Source organism: Ornithodoros turicata, unplaced genomic scaffold (genome assembly GCF_037126465.1).
Source record: "Ornithodoros turicata isolate Travis unplaced genomic scaffold, ASM3712646v1 Chromosome23, whole genome shotgun sequence".
NCBI classification, from domain to species: Eukaryota; Metazoa; Arthropoda; class Arachnida; order Ixodida; family Argasidae; genus Ornithodoros; species Ornithodoros turicata.
Genome location: NW_026999342.1, coordinates 27,007 through 49,740, shown reverse-complemented (window position 1 = coordinate 49,740; position 22,734 = coordinate 27,007). Strand labels below are relative to the sequence as shown.

At 43.8% G+C, this 22,734-nt stretch overlaps 1 protein-coding gene across 4 annotated transcripts in view; it reads left to right on the top strand.

Moving 5' to 3' along the window:
- LOC135373269 (phosphopantothenate--cysteine ligase-like) overlaps window positions 1–22,734 on the top strand; it is a 56,302-nt gene that overhangs the window by 19,966 nt on the left and 13,602 nt on the right. For all 4 annotated transcript variants that reach the window (XM_064606498.1, XM_064606496.1, XM_064606499.1 and 1 more), the window contains exon 4: window positions 1,265–1,479. In XM_064606498.1, the coding sequence (XP_064462568.1) occupies window positions 1,265–1,479 (215 nt within the window). The remainder of the gene's footprint in view (window positions 1–1,264; window positions 1,480–22,734) is intronic.

Below are 22,734 nucleotides of genomic sequence, written 5' to 3'. Positions count from 1 at the left end.
GTATGATCCACCACTCTTCGTCTTCCTTTGCATGGCCCTGGAACTACGTTGTTTTTCTTGGGGATGTTACAGTGCACAAATATGTGTGTTCTTAATGACTTCCCAACTTTTCTCACAACAAGACAAGATAGTGATCAGCATAGGTGTGATGCACAGGTAGTTATTTCAATGAGCATAGAAACAAATATTACAGCAGGGTGTTCACCTTCCACAAAATCTTTTCTATATATGCGAAGGAACACATTCATTTCTTGGTTATCTGCACATGCAAAAGAATTCAGCATTGACATAAATTGGTCTGTTACAAGCAGTGGACTGGATGCGGGTTAATGTGGCGCTCTGTGCAAAAAGAACAAAGTTTATTTTCATATTTACCATAAGTGAACCTCGATGGAAGATAAATGCTCTCAGTGAACATTATGCACTTCCACAAACTTTTGAAATAACATGCAGGACTTTATAGCTTAAATGATGTCATTGTGTGTTCTCGTCTGCCCCTTTGCAACAGCACGGCCAGTCTCTGTCCTCAAGTTGGAATGACGCGAATTGCTGTAGTGAGGAGAAGGAAAGTATCACATAGTAAGAGTAATATTCCCAGACTGGTGACGAGACATCATACTTTCTGAAACTACAGAATAATTTTATGTAAAGTTTCGTGTCACGTTGAGAAACATTACTTTTGGTAAGATTCTCAAGGCATGAGAATGGCCTAAGTTGCCTTCGCACCAGTAAAATCCTAATCATCATCATCAAAGCACGAGATATAGTCCATAGTGCACACTACTCATCGTGCAACAATTTCGAGCCATTGTCCCGCAGATAATGCTGGCATTTGCACAGCAACTCAATTCCCACATGGGACATGACTGTGACTGCAGTACACTAAAACTGTCAAGATAGAGGGATAAGATATGATGTAAAGATGTTGTCAGTTCCTTAGGAGTTGTACCATTTTGAGAGCTACCACTCGTAGGCTCGTCATTATAATATTATAGAGAAACAAAAAACCCAATTGTGTCAGAAAACTGTACTTCAATGAGTTTGGCATGGAAAATTTTGATTCACTTGACGATTCTTAAGATCAGCGTGGTTAAAATTCTATGTAGTACATGGTGTCTTTTATCGTATTTGTGTGATGATTGTAGATTTGAGACAGCATTGCACGAGTTAATTATTGGTAAATCCCTCCGGTCAAAATAGCGTGATAGCTGTTTTTTTAATATTTATTTGGTGCAGATTGTTATGTGCTTTTTGTATATTTCAGTGCAACAGAAGGATCTGCCAGCTGTACTCCCTGTGGTTCGTGCATACCAAACCACCATGAGGGAAGGTAGGCTTCTCCTGGTGCCTTTCACCACTCTCGTGGACTACCTGTTCCTACTGAAAGCAGCCGCTGCTGCACTGGCCCCCTTCAAGCAGAGGGCACTCCTGTACTTGGCAGCAGCTGTGTCTGACTTCTACATACCTGCAGAAAAAATGGTACACAAATTTCTTCTTATTTCTCTCTGGAGCTTATAGCTCATCTGATGGTTACTGCAAGAGAGTGAAGGCAAGTAGTAGCCGACTTTGAGTCCCTTAAGAGGGAGCAGATAGTGTGTCTAAAGGTACAAAAATGGTCATTACATCAGCTTCTTCTACTAGATTGTATCAAAAATGCAGTAACGCACATTGTGCCTTAGTACTCTTCTACATATTATAGACAAACTTGATAGTTCGATTGAGTATGTGCGAATCTTTCCCACTCTCGTTGCGAAGCCCATTCATCCACCGTGCAAGCAGGGAAGGCACGGGAAGGCAGGCTCAACCAATGACGACAAATTGTTTAATGGCTCTTACTTACTGAAACACTGCACGAGTCTCCTTGGCTCGTTCCTCTACAATGCTGGAGGAAGTCCCCCCCCACAATGACGCATTGTTCTTATATCTTTTAGGCCATGTTCCTGGCAACAACGTCATCCATTGGCATTGGCAAGAAACTGTAGAATGTATTTCAAACACGAGTCCACAAGTACTAATCAATTGTGGTCATACTATGCAGTAAACTCCCGTTAACTCGAAGTCACAAAAACTGCCAAAAAATTCTAGACAAGCGGAGTTTCGATATCAGTGATACATCGCGATTTTCCATGCAGTGATGAGGGATTGCAAGCTTTTCTTGCTTTTACAAGCTTAGTTGTTGCAGAACTAGTGAAACTTTCCCAGTGGGTGCAGTACTTACGGCCAGAAACACAATCCCAGTTTGCACAGTCAAAGGTGGGACTTTATTTACATATTGCTTCCAAATAACGACGTTATCAGCGACTGCTTTCGTGCCGTTGGCACGAGGAAAGAGTCCTCAAGATGCTTTACACAAAGCATCAAATGTTCTTCACCCCCGCTGCACTCAACCTGGTTCAGTAACAAACGAAGGAGTTCCCTTGTTTCAGTGAAGGTTGGGACATCCCAAGGCTCTTCATGTGCTTCTCCCTCTTTTGTCATCTGTCCCACACGAAGCACAGCCCGATGGCATTTTGATTATTTCACTGTCCATCATTTCCCCACATACTGGGACATCCTTTTCGTACAGCATGTACTGCTCGAAGACCACATCTATGTCCGCATCACAGCACCCATCACTGGTGAGTTGGAGTATTTCGCGGCAGAGCTCATCACAGTCAGTGAACTGGTCGGCATCAGTTTGCGGGAAATTTGAGGACCGGGAGAATCCTGCAAAAGCGAAGCAGTTCGCTCTTGAGGACGGATGCACATTCCTCCAGGCGTCGTCGATGAGGTGAATTCGATGTCGTACCCCTTGCCATTGTCATAAAACAACGAAATCCGCCAGAGAAGATTCCTTCTGTAGATCTTCCTGGTCATCTCGATCACCCCTTGATTCATCGGTTGCAAAACTGATGTCATGTTGGCAGGGAGAAACTCCACGGTGATGGCTTCGAGGTTCGCAATTTTTCTATGTCCCGGGCATGTTATTAACAACGAAGGGAATCTTTTGTTTCTGCTTTGCCAGCTTTCGGTCAAGTGTGCGCACATACTCTTTGAACTCTGCAGCCGTCACCCAAGCGGTCTTGTCAGATGCGTATATAAGGTATTTTGGTAGCCTTGCATTTCGAAAGCACGTTGGTTTCCTAGCTCTCCCGATAATTAGAAGTGGGAGCTTTTCTGCGCCGGTAGCGTTCGTTCCAAAACGGATCGTCACTCTGTTTTTCCGCTTCTTGGCTCCTCAGCAGGGGTCATACTTCAAAGTAAACTCCCTCTTGGGCAACATCTTATAAAAAGAGCTGCCTCGTCCAAATTGAAGATGTCTTTGTCGTCGCACAAGTTCGGCAATTCGACGAGCCGATGGCAGCGCCAGTTATCCGCAACTGCACCATCAACGGCGCTGCTTTCGCCATGGATGGTCTTGACGGCACGTTGTGCCGCTTCTGGAATCGGCCGAACCAGCCAGCACTGCAGCTGAAATCGGTGTAGCCCATCTGCAATGCCAGGGTGTCCGCTTTCTCCAATAATAATGGGCCTGCCACTGGCAAATTGGCAGCTCTTGCATTCTGTAGCCAGAGGAGTAACACTGCTTCGACATCAGGGAACTTGGAGTTTCCAACCTCTTCCTCTTGGTCGAAAAACTTTGTTCGAAGGTCTCAAAGATGCATGCCCTATTCTTCAAGATCGTCGATAGTGTTGACGAAGGAATGCCAAATCCTTCTGCAATGAATGATTTGGTCCTACCTCCTTTATCAACTTTCCACTCCAGCATTAGCTCCTTGCACTGCTTCCCTGCCTTTGCGATGTTGAGGAAAGCATAAAGTTTGACGAACACGTGGACACTGGTTGCAGTTTCTGACGAAACTCCACCCAGTGCACTTCTGTTTCGCCCTTTGTTTTCGATTCCTCTTTCCACTTATGCAGACCGACCAATGAGATTTGAGGGCTTTCCCGACCTGAGACGTGAGAGGACGATGGCAGAGGTGGGAGGAGATTGCCGGAGGAGGAGGTGTGTAGCTGTAGCGCGTGCATTTTTGAATGTTTCGGTGATGAATTTTCGAGACATCTGAACACGGTCCCAAAAATGCTTCGAGATAAGCGTGAATTCGAGTGAATTTAATTCCATGGCACCACAAACCTTGGAATTGCCCGATACAGTGGACTCCTCTTAAACAGAACTCCAAGGGAATGGAAATATTGTTCCATTTATGAGAAGTTTCATTTAACCAAAGTACACAGATTTCATGAAATGCAACTTTATTTCAAGATAGTCAACTTCCACTACGGTAGCTAGCAAGGAAAAAAAGAATTAACAGTTGTTCTCTTCACATTTTTCGATTTGTTTACAAAATATACCTGCATGCCTGAGACTTCATGTCCAGAAAAAATTCATGTGCATCTCAATCGTCTACAATGAGGTTTATCTTTCTGTTCTGCCGGGCAAACTGCACATCCTCTTCCCGCGTCCAGGTTTCCGATATTACCTGCCAGTATCATGTGGCATCATCCACATCACCCTTCAATGCACGGCCTGCTATGACAACAGCGTTGACTTTGGTGTATTAGATTTCACGGTTTCTATTTTTGATTTGCTCTCGCGATCATGTCCCCGAATTATCCGCAACATTGATGCAAGCGTCCCTTCATGTGGCAGTTTCTTGATACACTTCATGCAAACACATGTGGACGCGAGCTAAGCCTAACATGGTATGAGTGACTGATGGATTGGATTGCACTGGCTATGACTTCCACCCGGGTTGTCAGACGTGAATGGTAATCTTCCAGGTTCGGCGGCATCTCAGTACCCCCACTTTGTTCCATTTACCCGCAGTACATAAAACGGGTTGTTTTAATTATCCGAAGATTTTTATCATTGCATATATAGGAAACCAAACAAAGGTGACCCTATTGTTTCGTTTGTCCGTAATTTCCGTTTAACCGAATTTCGTTTAGTGGGAGTCCACTGTATTTCGAGATATGCAAGTTTGATATAATGGGAGTTTACTGTACCACGTCTCAGTGTCTAGTGACCTCACCATGGCATGGCTAGCACCATCTCAGAGATCCAAGTCTTCCCTTCGCTTGTAATGCCCCAATTGTAATGCTTAGCATAAGCATTCCGAGTCGCTGACTATAAGACATGGTATTCCCATATGATTAAGCACAGTAGTCCCGTGTTTTCCAAAATCATTTAGATTGATCATCGGGACCTATTGATGCCACAGGATGCAGTTGCACATCTTTTTGTCAGATCAGAAAACGAGTACACGTAAACTGGTGTGGAGTTCAGTTTGGTATCTCAGCTTGACCTGATTGGTCAACATTACTCTCACATGGGGTGCAAGATGAGTTTAGGCATCAAGGTGTACAGCAGTCACTTCCAACAAGAACAGTGGCTGATGAGGATATGGGTAAAGCTAAGGTGGCTGAAGATTAGCTGTTTTTCATGAAATCATCTGACTTCTCACTGCTACATCACCCTCTAGGCATGTGCAAATAATAATTTTAGAGCTGAGGTGAGGTGAGGTCAAAAGTTATGGCAGAAATCCCCGCGCAATTTGTCATTGGCATGTGATAGCATTTATGAGCTCATTTCAGGCAAATTCCATCACCGTGGTTTTTTTGTCTGCAGTGAACTGCTAAATATGGCAGTGCTCTTCAGCAACATTTTCTACGCAGCCATTTCTGCCGTGGTTTTGTTATGTGGACATTAGACACTGTTTTGTGGTACATATTTTTATTAAACTTATAAAATATACGTCGAGGATCCTTTTAATACCCATGTATCTTCGCCGTTGTGCATGCCTGGTTCTGTGGGTGCTCCTCTGGCAACTTGTTGTGTGCATGCCATGGAGGATTCTGTTGGAAATTGGATGGTGCTGTTACATTCCCTTTTGAATCTCGTGCACCAACAAGCTCACATTACCTTGTCCCCATATTACCCATCCCAAAGTTGTCTCCACTGCTGCAGTGAGATTGGTTATTCTGTGTGACAATCCAATCTGTGTGCATATCCTTTCAAGTGGCAATTTCTGACTAATGATCTGATCCTACCAGTGCCCTGAATATGATCATCCTGCAATATTTTTTCGTCCCCAACATATCTGAACTTGTCTTGCAGGACCGCTGAGTTTCTCGCATTTTACTGATGATAATCAGTGGCTTTACATTGTGAGACACAGTCTGGGGGTTTATTTTGTCTACCTTGATGATTCTTCAATGCGCCCTGAAATCCGAGCACACATTCTTTAACATCCCACACGGAAGACGACATGTCTAAGCAACCCTACCATCAAGTTGCTAGTGTCTTAGGCTGGGTCAAAACCTGCGACCAATTGATCCATGAGTGAAGGTCCTGGCACACTCCATGAACGTGTTTCGCATTACCCTCAAGTCTCCCTCAGTCGCTGCTGTCGCTACGCCTTGACACATCTGAAGGAACCTTCTCTCACAGCCGTTTAATATAGGCATGATGCAACACGTCATCTTCTAGCTGTGGCCAATGGCAGCACCACATATGCTTTACATATCTCGCCTCGTCAAAACACTGTAGGTTTGCTCATAAATGCTATCACATTTGATAACTGAATAGATACGTAGACAAAGCAAATATGAAGCCAATAGTTGTAAGACTGAATCGAATATAAAGATAAGAGGTGTGTAACTGGATACACATTCAGTATGTGCATGGATATGAACATATGTGTACAGCACGTATATATGCAATATATTCGTGCAGATCAGAATATGAAGTATCACTCACCCAATGGACGGATTGTATAGGGGGAGTTGTTCCGTTCGTATGTAACTCTCTTTGTTTCACGCTCTCTTTTGTGCCATTTTGCACCTTACGTGTGCAGCTTTGAAAGTATTCCAAAGTATTTGGCTTGGCAGAAACATTGATTTGATTCGAAAGTGGTGGTATTCGATGCAGAAGTTGAATCGATTGCACAAGTATTTGTATCGGTATTCGAATATTCGTGCAGACCTAGCATCCACTATCACCACTCCTTTGAGATACACTACATGTCAATATGACGTAGCATTTCAACAATTCATTTTAGAAATATAAATATCAATGTATATATGTGTAATATATATGTATCACACATCATCACAGTTTCATCAGGAAGCTTCACAAAGTCTCTTATGGGGCATTTTTTGGAGTACAGCAAAAAATTAAATAAAATAACGCAGGGCAACACAGTATCACAGGACATGGCAGCGTAGGCAGGTTTAGTGACCAAGCAATACGGCGCACACTGTTTTTTCGTGCCATACTCCGATGGATGCATTATACCAACACGCCCTTCGTGGGGCAGTCACATTAGGATTGCAATAATCAATAAATATTTTTGGCATTGCACACAGTATATCTATACTCAATGCTGACAGCATACCTCAGATCTATAACCTGCAACTCCATCTTGAAGGTTCCTGGCAGGCTACCTTTATGCCTTGGGTGCAAGTAATTCGCTATTGCATGGTTCCCACTAGTCTTTGAAACCCTTGAATAGCCTTGAATTTGAAAATGCTATTATTATCAAGGTCTGAAAACACCTGCAATTTTTCCCCCATCCTTGAAAACCCTTGATTTTGCATCTTTTTCTTGTTCGCATGGAGCTGGTAGCACAAATTCGGCCGGGAGATAGTTTTGAAAGCGCAGGACCAACTGTTATTTTATTTATTTATTTATTTATTTATTTAAAAGTGCCCATCAACGGAAAATTCTACTAGATAGTGCACTGAAAACATTCAAATACAGCCTGCAGTATTTTTATATTAATCAATTTTCTTTTCTATCCTATGATCTTAACATTGATAATAACTAGTTGTCAGTCACATTTGTGAACGGATCACTATTGTGCAGTCTGCATGTGTGCTCTCATGTGATACCTGTAGCTTATAAATATTTTTGTGAAGTATTGAAGGCCTGTTCATAAACTGTATTTTATGTCCCAGAAAAATGAGGGCTGAGCCTTAAACGGTTCTTGAAAGACCCTTGAATTTTTGTGCCAAAATTCAGTGGTATTGGCATTACTGACATCACATGTCAAAAAAATTTCTGTTCTTTTCAACATAATGTGATGATGGTGCCAATTCTTGCTACCTTCCTCTCTCTGATATCTAATATTGATGACATTAACACACAACAGTGATGTGTTAATATTATGTCGGCTGCTTTTCCAACAACGAGATCCCCTATTTAAACAGTTTCGTTGAACATTTATCTAATTTTGGCTAAAATTTGGCAGTGATAAGCTCTGTTCTTGGTATTGATCATTACGTCACAGGTCCTGAGTTGTAAACCATAGTTCCATCGGCACAGTGAGATGCACAAATAGCACCTTGTACTTTTGATGCACATTCCAAATGGTGTCAGCGAAGGGGTGACTGAACCAGATGAACATACATGCATAATTCAGGGGAAGTGTTGCAGTGCATGGGTATTTAGACTGGAAAAAGTTCTTTGTAATGTGTAACACGCTGTCATCACCATGACTTACATAAAGCAGCTTTTGACAGTAAGTTGCTCCATGTTATAAAATGTTCTTTTATAATAGATTATCCTTATATTTATCAACTGTTGTTGCTCCTAACAAAAACAGTGAACCTAACAGCGCTTCCTACAAAGTACACTTATGAACTGTCTGCTCTGTATTGACCCAAAAGGCCTTAAATTTTTTAAACCTCAAGCAACTTATTGCTGTCTATGCAATTTTATACAACTAAGCACTCTCATACCTAATCGTGCCATTGTCCTGCATTATATGCTTATGGTTTGTTAATGACCCTCCACTTCCTTCAGATGTGCCTTTCATGAGACAAGAAAATGAAGCATGTACATGAGAAACAAAGCTGGCATGCCTGTAATGCAAGTTGTTTATTGGTACACACTGGGTCCTGCATCACTAGCTTCTCGAAACCTGGCCAAGCCTCATTTCATTGTCGTATGTAGAATTGACTGGGGAATCGAATCTTAATGTATGCTTGAATTTGAACATTGTAACTTCATGGCTACCAAAGTTTCATTCTAGCTATAGCAGCCCTTATTCTGTGGCTGCACAGACATTACACTGTGGTGCTGTGCATTGTTTATCTGATAACATTGAGTAAAACTCTTTCTGGTTCATTGGCTGCAACAAAACTTAGTGTCTAAAAGTGAAACTTCCATTAGACAAGGTAGATCATTATGTTTCCCATTGAAAGTCTGGAAATATTATGTGCACTTTGTTCTGTCACAATGCTCACCTGTTTTGGAGTGATAAGCATCAAATCACATGGCTCGCGGGATGCTCCTTGTGTACACTGTTCCAATGTTGTTTGCACCTGGTATCATTGAAGAGGGGAATCCTGGCGATAGGGAGGAACACAGCGACAGTTTTGTTAATTGTTTTGTCAAGCATTTCAGTGACCCAAGTGCACGACAGAGTGCTTTGTTATCAGGTTTTCCCACACGTAGATTAGGGTAGCAAGTGTGTACACAACTGGCCTTTGAAGTGGGTCGAAGGTGTCCACTCTTGTACAAGTGAAAGTCGGTCAGCAAGCTGCAAGTAACTCTTCGGAAATTCTATCAATTAGGAATCCTACAACGTACACCTCGGTGACAGCACTTCCTTTCTCTCAATGTCTTCAGATTAGGTGACAATTTGATTAGAGCCTGCTTCCCCTCTTAACTAAATGTAGTGTCTTTCACTAAATATCATAGAAAAATGTAACTAGGTCATCCCACCAATAGTAACCCGGATTTAGTGTTCAAGATTTTACAGATCTTGTTCTTTGTACTCATTTTGACGTACCAGTCGAGGTAATGGCTCAAGACGGCAATCTGAAAATCATCTTCTTACATATCCTACTTTCACCTGTTAGCCATACACAATTGTACCGGGGTATTTCACTAGGTACCCTACTTTGGATTACCACTTTCTTCCCACTTTATCTTGGAACATCATGTCCAATTTATAGGTGACCCTGTGTGGTAGTGATTTTCCTGGTGAGATGATGACTTACTGTGACACTGCCACATTTGGTGTACATAAGATAGGTTCATTCTTTTCATCACAAAAGGTGCTACCCCATTTTATCCTTTTAACAAGGTGTAATAGAAATGACAGAAAATTGTCTGATTTGTGCAGCCAACCCTCGACCTGAACAGAGTGCGGGAGTGCAGATGGATGCTGTCTCCGTCGTTTACTACAGTAGAAACTCGTTAATTCAAACTTCAGGGGGCCACAGATTTTTGTTTGAATTATCAGAACCAGTGTTCGAATGCAAGATTCTGGCTTGTTGTATAAGAGGGCCTCATACAAAACATGTTTTGGCACATACTAGCACAGAACAGTGGTTGTAAACATCATGTGGTCCCAAACATGCAGAAAACAGCCAACTTTTTATTTGCTCAGCAGCCTCCCGTGCAGCGTTCGCCATGACGACTCAAGGTCTGACTCGGCAGGCACTTAAAAAACAGTCCCAGTTCATCGGCATTGTAAACATCGCACTGGGCATACTCCCTCAGGACGGTTTGCAGCCTCGTTGCTTGCCAATTGGTTACAACACTCGGATCCACTGCAGCCATCTCACCGCTGACAGCTTTGAAGACCAGGCCGTGTCTCTCTTTAAATCGTGAGATCCAACCGTTGCTACATTTGAAATTCGCAAGTCCGAGACGCTCCGCCAGTTCGTTGGCTTTCGCCTGCAGGATAGGGCCGCTTACCGGTAGATTCGAACTTCTGGCTCGTTTCAGTCACAGGAGAAGTGCCTCTTCCACACGCGGGTGCGCAGCTTCCCGAAGCCTTTTCAGGTTCGCTGTAAAGCCATGTGCCTTCCCTCGAATCTTGTCTTTACTTTTCATGATCGCCGCTATAGTACTTTTTGCGATGTCATACTTAGACGCGACAACAGTCTTCTTCAATCCCGACTCCACTTTGTCGATAGCAGCCAGCTTTTCCTTCAGGGAAAGTGTTTTATACTTGGCCCTCGTTGACATTGGTTGCAGCACACCACGGACACAGTCGGTTTCACTTCTCACGAAGAGGACGCACGCAACACGCTGTTCTGAGTGGACAAAACGCAACTACGCAATTACTGGCCACGCTCACACGTGCACCTTCCGAGAGGCACACTCTGCTCTCAGCTCTCCCTCTCGCACGGAATTTGAATTAACCGGAGTTGACGTTTGAATTAAACGGGCTTCAAATGCATTGAAAACATAGCGGGCCAAACAAAACTTCGAAATTTGTTTGAATTAACCGGGGATTTGAATTATCCGAGTTCGAATTAACGAGGTTCTACTGTATCGAGCATTGTTCACCATTAACCATTACACACATCATTCGTGGTCATCATGACAGAGTTTCCTGCAGCTGTTGTGCTTCATTATTCAGATTTGGAAGATGCAAGTAGACTGCCCATTGCTGCAAAAGCAGCTGCAGTTATAGCGCTTGGCAAATGGATGTGGGTCCCGCTGTATTATTAAAGCGCCCTTCCGTACTACTGTAGTGCAGCACACTTTCAAAGTACTCAAGAAAACTTTGAATCTCGCAGGTCAGGACAGAGATTGAAATGCTTTCAGATATACTCATCAAGCGACTTGCTGAAGAGATGGTAAATATGGTAGAGTTCAGCAAGTCTTCAGGTTCTGTAGTAGATCTACCAGGTGCACATTTCAGCACCCTCCTGCTAGATCCAAATGCTGCAGCTTCGAGCACTGATTTGCCCTTCAAAAATGCTGCCTTTATTTTCTTGTGTGTATGCTAGATTGAGTAATATGTTAACAGTGATGCACTTCAGCTTGTGTAGGAGTAGATGATGTAAAAAATACTAATTCACCTAGTTCATCTGACTGGTGGGAGATTCCACGCGAAATGATCCAGCGGACCTGCTCGGCCCTCACAAAACTATCGCAAATTTTTACGAAAATTGTTTGCAGCAGTCCCTAATAGTGCAAAACGACATACCACGAAATGTTTCTTCCCAGATATCAATGTGGCGGGTGCTAGACACGAGCAAAGCTCGCAACGCTGGCGAAAACTGTGCCTTGCGTGAACGGCAGCTGCGGCTCATAGAAAGCACCTAGAAGTGTGCGGTTTTCTTTTGCGCATAGAGGAAACCATGCTCTACACAACATCACAAATGCCGGTTGTCATGATATAATTGGAACTGGTATACACAGGTCAGAAGTTTTGCAACTTTCCTCCTATTTCGTGATTTTTTTGTGGAAAACCAAACCATTAAATTTTAATGAATATTTTTTCCTTCCAAGGTCTCACGGAATACTTCAACAGGAAAAATCGCAAGGCACGTATCTTTCGTAGTCATTGCAGGAAAAATAGGGGAAGTATGCGATTTTTCCAATGTTCGCTAAAATCTAGCGTAAAATAAGCGTAAATGAAGAGGTCGGAAGAGAAGTCTGAAATCAACGCAGTCTTATAGAACGAGCCTTTCTCTACAACATATTAAAAAATCTTGAGGGTGTTTTTTCGTATACAATAGAAAATAATTTTTTTGTAGTACAGGGTATTACAGACACGGTGACCCACGTTGCATGTATCAGGTGGGGTGCTATACTATTTGTTTCTTGGGCTTCTGTCTTAATTCTCTTTATTTCCAATTTTGTTCTGGTCTGGTTGGGTTTAACGTGCAAGCAATATGCTGTGGCACACTTCTGCAAGGTTACCACAGTCTTTTCTTCTGTAGCATAACGTACATATTGAAATCCTGGGTGGTTAAGCTTATGGCATTGTTTCAAGTAATACTTTTTGTCATGTGAGCTAAAGCACTGCGCGGACGAGCTTTTTGACATCCGCATCCTACCTGAAAAATCTGCGTCTCCCACAGCACGTGCGCAGCAATACAATAAACTTCCGTTAATTCGACCCTGACGGGAACGCGAAATGCGATCGAATTATCCGAAGGTCGAATTAAAGAATAGGCAGAAAAACTGTAGAGGTCAATGTCACCTTTGTGCATTCCTCTGCTGTCGCTCACGCTTGAAACGCGCATCTCGACACACTACACATAGAGCTCTCTCTCTCGCGCTACAACATCTGTGTCGGGCGTGTCCTGCCCGCGCAAGATGGCGCAAGCGAAACTGTAGACGATTTCGCAAAAAGCTCGCAGTGTGCACGCACGCACACACTGAATGCGCTCGGCGATATCTCTTCAGTTTTGCTTCCGCCATGTTGCCCGGGGAGGACACGTCTGACGACGACGATGTCCACTTCCACGAAGTCATCGAAATTCGAAACTCGTCGAGCGCACTTTGTGTATCGGACTCTTGTTGCACCGACAGTTTCCGAACGAACGGTGAAACGTAGAACAAAAAACGGAAAGCAAAAACGAGAAAGAGACGTTTCCTCCTCGCACGGCACTCATCGGAACCGCGAACCACCACCAAGTGAATTGAGTTTTAGTGCATCGTACGCCATTGGCTTTGCGTACGCAAGGGATGCGTGGTGGTTCTGCACAATGCGCGAAGCTCTGTTTTGTGCGTGCGCGGAACCACAAACACTATCGCCTACGTACGCAAATACGATAGCGTTCGGTGCACGAAAACTCGCGGTTATCGGAACGGATCGGTACTGTTCAATCGTCGTCTGCCAATCTGCCACCCGACCTTTAGGGCGAACTTTATGTTGTATGTGCGGTGCGGGCGACGCGGATGCCTGGTTCGCGGACAAATCGATCGAATTACACGATGGGCACTGATTTCACGTTCGAAATAACGAACTTTTTTATCAATAGAAGCATGTGGGCATTTGACGGGACCTTCGAATTCGATCGAATTAAGCGGAAAATCGAATTATCGGAAGTCGTATTAACGGAAGTCTACTGTAGTTCAGTTTCTGTGCTTGATATATCTAGCCAATTTTCCAGGAAATAAACGTTATTTCCTGTCAGCACAAAACAGCCCAGAAAAAAGACTAACAGAAACAGCTGTCACTGAACTTCATCCACACGGGCGACTTCCTCTCTCTCGTTCTGACAGTGAAAACCCAGGAGTGGCATAGCTTTTGTAGCGAGGACAGGTCCTGAGCGTCCATGATGCCACCAAAGGATACATGACAGCACGCACAGATTTAGCTGCCACGAGAGAATACACGGCACCAAGCACAGCAACAAATTTTGCAACAAACGGAATAGGTAGTTTATTGCAAGTGAAATGCAAGATTGGCGCCGAACACGCACTTCGACTCGAGACGCCAGAGATCTCTCCCAGACGCGCAAGCAGCTTGCGTACACCTTGTACTGTGTGTTCGGTACCTACTGTGAAGAAAATTGATGGCGGAATCTCGCGGTTTATCTGCTTCCGACCTGCTCCTGATGCAGCGCCATCCGCGTCCGCTCCGCAGATCACAGCAAGCGTCCATATTTCATCCGAACCCACAAGTTTTTTGCAGATATCCGCGGGTATACGTTTCCATACGCGGATGGTGCAGGGCTTTATATAACTGTGATCCTCACTGGAACCTAGGACTGCATGGACGAAGAACCACCACCACGAGATTCCGTCGCTTCCAGTAGTTCTGCCGTGTAAATGACGCCTTTATATGTTCGTCTTTTCCTGTAGCGTTATAATTTGTTAGACTTTTCGTGGTTAATATTTTTGTTGAATTGTTCATCATCTAAATGTGACAGTTAAAGGGAACTTTGATCAACTGAACATGTATTTACGCGCTTAATATTCATGCTGGTGAATTGGAACTCCACAGCGCTCAACTGGAGCTTGGAGAACATTCCGTAGCTCCGGATAGTTGTCATGTTGAAAACCAACCAGAAAAAATTGGAAATACCAGGAATTAAAACGGGAGTCCAGGAAACAAATATAGCACCCCACCGGATACATGCAACGTGGGCCAGTGTGGCCGTAATACCCTCTACTACAAAACAATTATTTTCTCTTGTAAACGAAAAAACACCCTCGAGATTTTTTAATATGCTGTAGAGGAAAGCTCGTTCTACAAAACTGCGTTGATTTCAGACATCTCTTCCTACCTCTTCATTTCGTGTTTTACGTTCGATTGTAGCGAATTTTGGAAAAATCGCATACTTTCCCTATTTTTCCTGCGATGACTACAAAAGTTACGTGTCTTGCAATTTTTCTTGTTGAAGTATTCCATGAGGCCTTGTCAGGAAAAAATATTAAGATTTAATGGTTTGATTTTCCACAAAAAAAATCGCGTAGTAGGAGGAAAATTGCAAAACTTCCGGCCTTTGTATACCAGCACCGATTACAGCATGACAACCGGGATTTACTACGCTGTGTAGAGCATGGTTTCCTCTATACGCAAAAGAAAACCGCGCACTTCTAGGTGCTTTCTATGAGCTGCAGCTGCCGTTCACGCCAGGCACAGTTTTTGTTGGCACTGCAAGCTTTGCTCGTGTCTAGCACCCGCGACATTGAGGTCTGGGAAGAAACGTTTCGTGGTATGTCGTTTTCCACTATTAGGGACTTTGAGATAGTATATATGATATATATGAAAAATGATATATATGATGATTAAAGCCTCCAACTTTCCGCGATTCCGTGAATCCGCGAAATTTCGTTGAAATGACTTGAAATCTTCCGCAGAATCGCCCTTTTTTCCGCGGAAACTCTGCGGAATGCTGTAATTCGCTGTGCATTTAATAATGTATGCTCCCTTAGTCAATAATGCATATTAGATCTAAAAAAGCCCTTCAATAAAAAAGCCTTGTGAGAAAAAAAAAAGCTTGCTTCGAGCGATGCGTGCAAACGGCGCCGACAGCAGACGCGCGACCAGCGCGAGTCACATGGCACGGTTCTCCTCTCCCCGCGTGTTGTAAAGAAATGAGAAAGGGTCAGCTCGCACGTGCATTCGGGGAACGGTGGAGAACGAACGCCTTCCTATTCTTACGGTGTCACGTCGCACCTCAGGAAGAAAACTGCGCGGGATCGCGCTCGGGAATACAGAAACGCCGTATTCAATGAGGACGGAGGCATCCTTTTTTGCAAGGTGTGTGCTAAGTCTGTCGACCATCGACGTAAATCTACGATCGACGACAACGTAATGAGAAACAGGCACCGCATGAACGCCGACAAGTTGAAGCGAAGGCAGGAGGAAACGCAGCGAGGCAATAACGTTGCTGCTGGTTGTTCTGGACTGTAGCAGCGTGATGTAAGATTGCAGATGCTGGACTCTGTGGTCACAGCCTGGGAAGCAAGAATGGACGTTGTTACGGAATTTCTGGAAGCACTCATTGGCGCTAATATTCCGCTGAAAAGGTTGGACGCCGCAAAATAATGAATTTCTTGGAGACGCGAGTTACCAACGGCGGGTTGATACCGGGCCAACGCACTTCGCCGTCGAATTCCAGAACTGTTCGAGAGGCACGAAGATTGGCGTGCTGCGTGGGTCGACAGTGTCGGTGGAGGTCGACGAAAAGAACGTGGTTAACAGAAAATAAAAGTGTGTTCATCTCTTTGAGGTACTGACTGGCTTGATCTGAGTGCATCTGCTTCCAGACATGCATTTGTGCCACACTTGCAGAATGGCGCGGAATTTGCGATTTTTACTCGCGTACGCCCGCGAATTTGACTTTGGAGCCCCGTGGAAAAATTAATTTTCCACCACAGAAAGTTGGAGCCTTTAATGATGATATATGAAAAATTTGAGATAGTTTTGTAAGGGCTGAGCAGGTTCGCTGGACCATTTTGCGTGGAATCGCCCTGATGTCATTGGTACTGCACCAAACTTGAAACTGTGGTTCCCACTGGGTACTCCTCTTGTGCCAAAACATTGAAACATCCGACTGTTTTCGGCTCTGTTTGTTACGTGCGAATATGCCTGGTTTATATTGCGGTAGCACAAACATTGTACTGCTGAAAAATTATCACCAGTCCTTTCTCTCTTCTCCTTAAATGCAGCACTGCCTCCAGGGTCTTTCGTCTCTTTTCCATTCAGTCTCTAGACACATCACTAATGACAAGTAGCCTTGGCGCACGCCGGGAACTTGCAAAAGCTCGTAATACTCTAACAGCACAGGGGTGGCATTCAATGTATTGCTCCGTAGACGAAAGCGTGCTGAGCAAACGCAATGCATCCTGGACAGGTCCTGGTCGCACGTCATGGCAAACATCAAGGCACACGTGACCTTAAAGATAGCAGCGCCCGTGATCGGAGGCCAATCGGTTTGTAAACAATGCGGTTGTTGTTTCTGCGCGACGTTTTGGATGTCTTTCGATCACGGTAATTATCCGATAATCTCGCAGTAAAACGCGCAGTTTTGCACATAAGCCCTCGTGCTGTTGACGACCTCCAAAGATGTGATGACGACCGCGCGTTAAGTCTCACTGAGCTGATGCGGTGTACTTAAACTAAGGAGAAATGGGCTACCATGTTGCGGAACAAGCACCGCATAGTTTACGCTGGCACAATACGTTCATCTCTTGGTGTTACGACAGCGGAAATATGTCGGTAAGCGGCAAAAACGACATGTAAACAAAGTCACATGACCTCAAAATGACGTTTTATATGATGTGCGACCAGGACAAGATGACAGTTTTGCCAAAAGCACTCGCTTGAGGGTAGTTACAACAATGGCCGGGTTTGTGTTACCCTTGTGTCTAACAGGATGCAACCCTGCCAGTGAATTGTTGTGGCCTACGTGGCACATTAGTCTGCAACACAAGCAGGAAGCGAGAAACTTTCAATTTGCTCTGCCTGTCTGGACCGGCCACAGTGTGGTAATGTCAGTACCCAATTAATTGTAGCAAATAAAATTTTAAATGTCAAAGTTTTCAGCGTTTCACATAAGGTCTTCTGTCGGTAGCACCAACAGCGTTACCAACAACTGTCAACGTAAATGACTTTCAGGGAGAAATCAGTTTAAACCGAATATTTGCTACTTTAGATAGGGGGTAAAATGCGTTTAAAATGAGACATTTCGAGGGATAGCATGAAAACGTCAGACAATAAATATATGTTAGATGAACGTTGTAGTAGCATGTGTTAGATAAACTGTATAGAGTAATTAGTTGTTTTTGCGATGACTTAACTTTTGCAAATGTACCGGATGCTTGGTATTTTTCTGCAAAATTAGAGACCTGCGAAGGATGTTCAGCCTGACGGTTCGACTAACCGAGAGCTGACCGCATAACGCCACATGTGTATGACTGGTTGATCAGATTTTTTTCTTTGTGTCAAGATTGCCAGGCATTGCGAGTTACCAGACCCAGACGACAAGGAAGAGCAGATCTCATGACCCGAATCAACTGTGCAACTTTCTTTGACCCACCGCAAAGCATCCGCATAATGCGGGTGCTCTCATCCTTGCCTGGATGTTTCTCAACATTGGAGTCACTGCATAAGGAGTCCCTTGTGGTTAGCCTGTGAGGTGACTCTACTTGATGTGGTGATGTTGAGAAAAGCAGTAAGATGGATTGTAAAACATTGTTTGTTTTTCAAATTCGGGGTTAAACAGTCCAGATGTGGGTCCAGTTCAGATTGTCTCATGATCTTGTAACACAGGGCATTTGTACTCATTTTGGCCATCTCTTCAGTTAGCTTGGAAAATGCTCAGCAACCTACGGTTTTCCTTTTTCTATGAATTATGCTTCCCCTCGTCCTCAAAGTGCACAATGGAGTACAGCCGGCATTTCTTCTTGTCGTACATGATTGTCTTTTTGAAAGGGCAGTTAGCTGTTGCAACCCAAAGAGTGAGAAAGCACGGAAATGAAAGATGCCTTATAAATATGTCATGGAATATTTGGATTTCGAGATGTTCATGAAGCGACCACAGCTGTCGCTTTTTCTCTGAAGTTCAAATATTAACTCTGATGTAAAGAATGAACGACTACGAACTCTGAATTTGTGCAGATAATAAGACTCGAAAGATACTATAAGAATACAACAAAAAATAAACTTTTAAAACCTGGAACCCACGCCTTATATGCACACCTGCATGTGTGCACCTTTATACCTTACCTTACGTGCACCTTGTATGTGGCTTTAATGGTTCCGTGACATTGAAACAGATCTTGACCACTCTTGACAATGTGTATCATTTTGATAAAACCTCGAATATATGTGCGCTTTCGAATGCCAAGCATGTGTCTCAGCATTCAGTAGAGGTGGAGTGCGTGAAATAAATGCAGGGGTGCAGGCGAATGTGCTGCACTTTTGCACCTGGTGTAAGGACTGCAAACAAAACGAATGCACCTTATATTTCCTCACATAATTAATGCACTTTCTTTAACCCAGAAATGCCACATGCTGTGTACATTAATTTTTAAGTGAGGAAAACTTGTGCTGGTTTTTCGTTATTGTGGTCGTCGCCATGCAGTAGCTCTGGCAGTGCAGCTGAAGTCTGAGTGTGAAGCGCATGGAAGAGTGCAGCATTTGGGCTCCCAAGTTAGGTGTGCGGTCAGCTAGTTGATCAAATATTGTACCTGCCTGTCACGCCGTCGTTATCACTCTGGGGCGACTCACTAAGAAAAGCTGACGCAATTAAGTTGCCCGAGTAAATGACAACAGCATGACATTTCGGTACGGTGGAGAGTGAAGAGTCAGAAATCAAGCTAACAGCTAGAATATCTTACTAGGACAGGTGAACATATAACATGAAGACAAACAAATTGCGATACATACCTCTTTTCCAATGGCGTGGCCTTCTTTGAAGCGCTTGATGGTCCCATGAAGCTGCTGCTGGCGACGACTTGATGGCGCTCTCTCGATGCAACACACAACACAACACCAGTGCGATGTTTTGTATCAGTCCATCACACTTGTCGTCCCACAGTTCTTACACGCCAGCCCGAAGTGGCATCCCGGCCACAACTGTCTCAACCCTGTGGCTGCACCCTACTCACTGCCGCTAACAACCCACCTTCTTCAACCCGGCAGTTTCTTTGTGTCCCCATTTCCCCCAGATGAAATGTCCCCAATCCCCCCGGTGTCTTGCGAGTCTTTCGTATTTCCCGTTTGTGGCTCTGTTCCCCCTCATGGATTGAGTCTGGTAATTCTGTCGCCTCTCGTTACACACTTTTGGACAGATTTATTGCACTCGAAACTGCTCGACAGTGCTCTTCGAACCAGAAACCTTCCCATGGTCAACCCCAGAACTCTGTGAACTTGACACCATTGGTCTGGGAGCTCTTCTAAAACGATATGCCCAATAAAGTGACAGTGGCGCGTTCCCTAACTTTATGGCCAGCGGAAGAACACATGTACGAGCCGTTCGATTTACATGGCAGTTTTTTGCTGTATGCGAATATTTGTGGAAACATTTTTTAGTAATAAGTAGGGGTGTGCGAATCAGAATATTTAAGTCGAATGGAGGAAGAATTTCGGAATACCGAATCGAATATCAAATATTCGTGCAAAATTACAATATGTGACTTTCGCACTAAAAGTTTCCATTTTGTAGCGCTTGGCTTTAGTGTAATTTTTCTGGCATTAACTGTCACAAGATAGACATGCAATTCTTCTGCTTAAAGCCCCTACTCTTTAATTTTACACGAGAGTGCTTCCTGCTTTTCAGGTGAGCCTACACTTACTGGAGTACTGGAGTGGTTACCTTCATTTCAAAATTTTATGTCAGGCAGTAACATGTTTATACGGATGAGGCTGTAATTGTTTCAGACAACCACAGGCCATTTGTGAAACAAACGAATTGGCATCCTGCCTCAGCTTTGCCATGAGCACCCTTTTCATGGGCTGTAGTCATTATTCAAGAGTCCTAGCTTTTTAAAGGCAACCTCACAGATATGAAATCAAAGTCCCTCTTCGGCACTGCTAAACTTCATGTGGGAGGGGCACCACCCCTTCCACAGACGATGTCTACAAAACTAACTTTGGATAACTTTATCTTAAACTAAAACCGCCTGTGTTGGTCCTGCAGCAAGGGCAATTCGTAAAGGAGGCTTCACCTCATGCACGGAAGCATCAGGTGAAGCCCACTTTTGGGTTGTGTCGTTCATATTCATGGAATAGTCAAATATTCGAAAAATCGAATATTAGATATTCGATTCGCGAATCGAATAGTTCGAGCATTTGATATTCGATTCGAATTCGAGAACTCGAATATTCGCACACCCTTAGTAATAAGGAGACATTTGAGGAATTGCTTGGAATGACAGACCATACAAGATACAACTATAACAAAGTTCCTTTTCAATGACTGACTCCTAGTATCAATTGGAAGCATACAATTAGGCGATGGGTAGTTATAGTATGTGCCTGTTATCATACATCAGCTCACCGAGCATGAACATGCTCACGTGAACAATACTGGTGCATCATTCCCTAAACAGTGTGGGCACAAATATGTTTTATCAAAGCTAGGTGGACACTGATTGGAAAGACAGGAAAAGCGTTGCTAGAGGCCATTGCAAAATGAGTCTCTGATACATCGGAGGGAATTGAGCCAGAAATGACTAAGAAATCATGCAAGAACTGCACCATAAGCAATTCTTTTGATGGCTTCTGAAGACTATATGCAGTGGGAAGTGGATGTTTCTGCAAGGAACTCTGTCTCCAAGTCAGTTGTGTCAGTCAACTCCTGTCCTTGAATGTAAGGACCACCTCCTGCTTTGTGCAGCCTCATTTTGGAAAAGGCACACTTAGAATCGAGGGGAAACAAATTGATTACTCAGATATACAGTAAACGCCGGATTTGCGAGCAGTGACTGTTTCCTAGAAAATCGTTTGCAGGACTCGGGACTTGTCAGTCGACGTACGAAAGTGGGGTGAGCGCTAATGAAAGAAGGGAGGCCTCTGACAATGTGAGATGACAATTTTAGCCCTTTTTTATTCCTCTATTTCGATTAACTCAGAAAAAAGTTTGCAATATTATTCTGGCACATTTGTTCTCACTGTCCATTTTGTCCATGAGAGAAGACAGCAACCTGACACTAGAGACATCATCCTTGTCGTCAAAATCTCATGGCATGGCCTTCCGTTTAGGAGTCGATCCCTAAAGTGGCAACATGCACCGCACAAAAAGCCCAATCCGACATTGTGCTGACACTTCCGGAATTGCCAGCTGTTAGTCATACAAACTACTGTGTAAGACCTCCATAGCCTTTGACTCTTCACTGCCAAACTAAACTGGTCATCCTCCCTTATATTCGACCTCAGGTAATGTTGGACAATGCTGAACTTCCTGTGACCTCCATTGACTATTCTGTGCTTTTCACGCGGGCAACCGGTGTTGTCCTGCTCATGAATAGAGGTCAAACATAGTAAGTTCCAGTGATTCAGTGCCAGCACAATGTGTTCTGTTGAGATATTTAGGGTTTATAAACTGAGGGAGAAGTACATGGGAAGTGCTATGTTCCTCGACTTCCTTGGAATGCTTGTATAATTACCTGTGTCATTGATGATACCTGTCACCGTCCTGAATGGACTGTATACAACGTATGTGGGTGCCTTGTATTTTTATGTTATCTGAAAATCGGGGGAAGGGAGGGGGGGGGTAAAAATCGTGTTTTATTTCGGGTGCCGTAAAATCGAGTGATATGGGGTGCAGAAGCAGACATTCCGGTGGAACATAGAACATAGTGCTTCTCACATTTTAGATGAACGCAAAATAAGAAACAACTATGATGAGTGCGCAGTGCTTAGCCCGTATTGGTGACTGAATTGGCACTTTGCAAAGTTAGTTTTCGGGATTTACCCTAAGTGACGATTATCCATATTGTGAGGGGGTAAAAATGAGTTTGACCCTAAAACACAAGGATCCAAACATACATCATAGATCAGATGTCCAGAGTACATAGTGCTCGTAGTGTGATCAAAA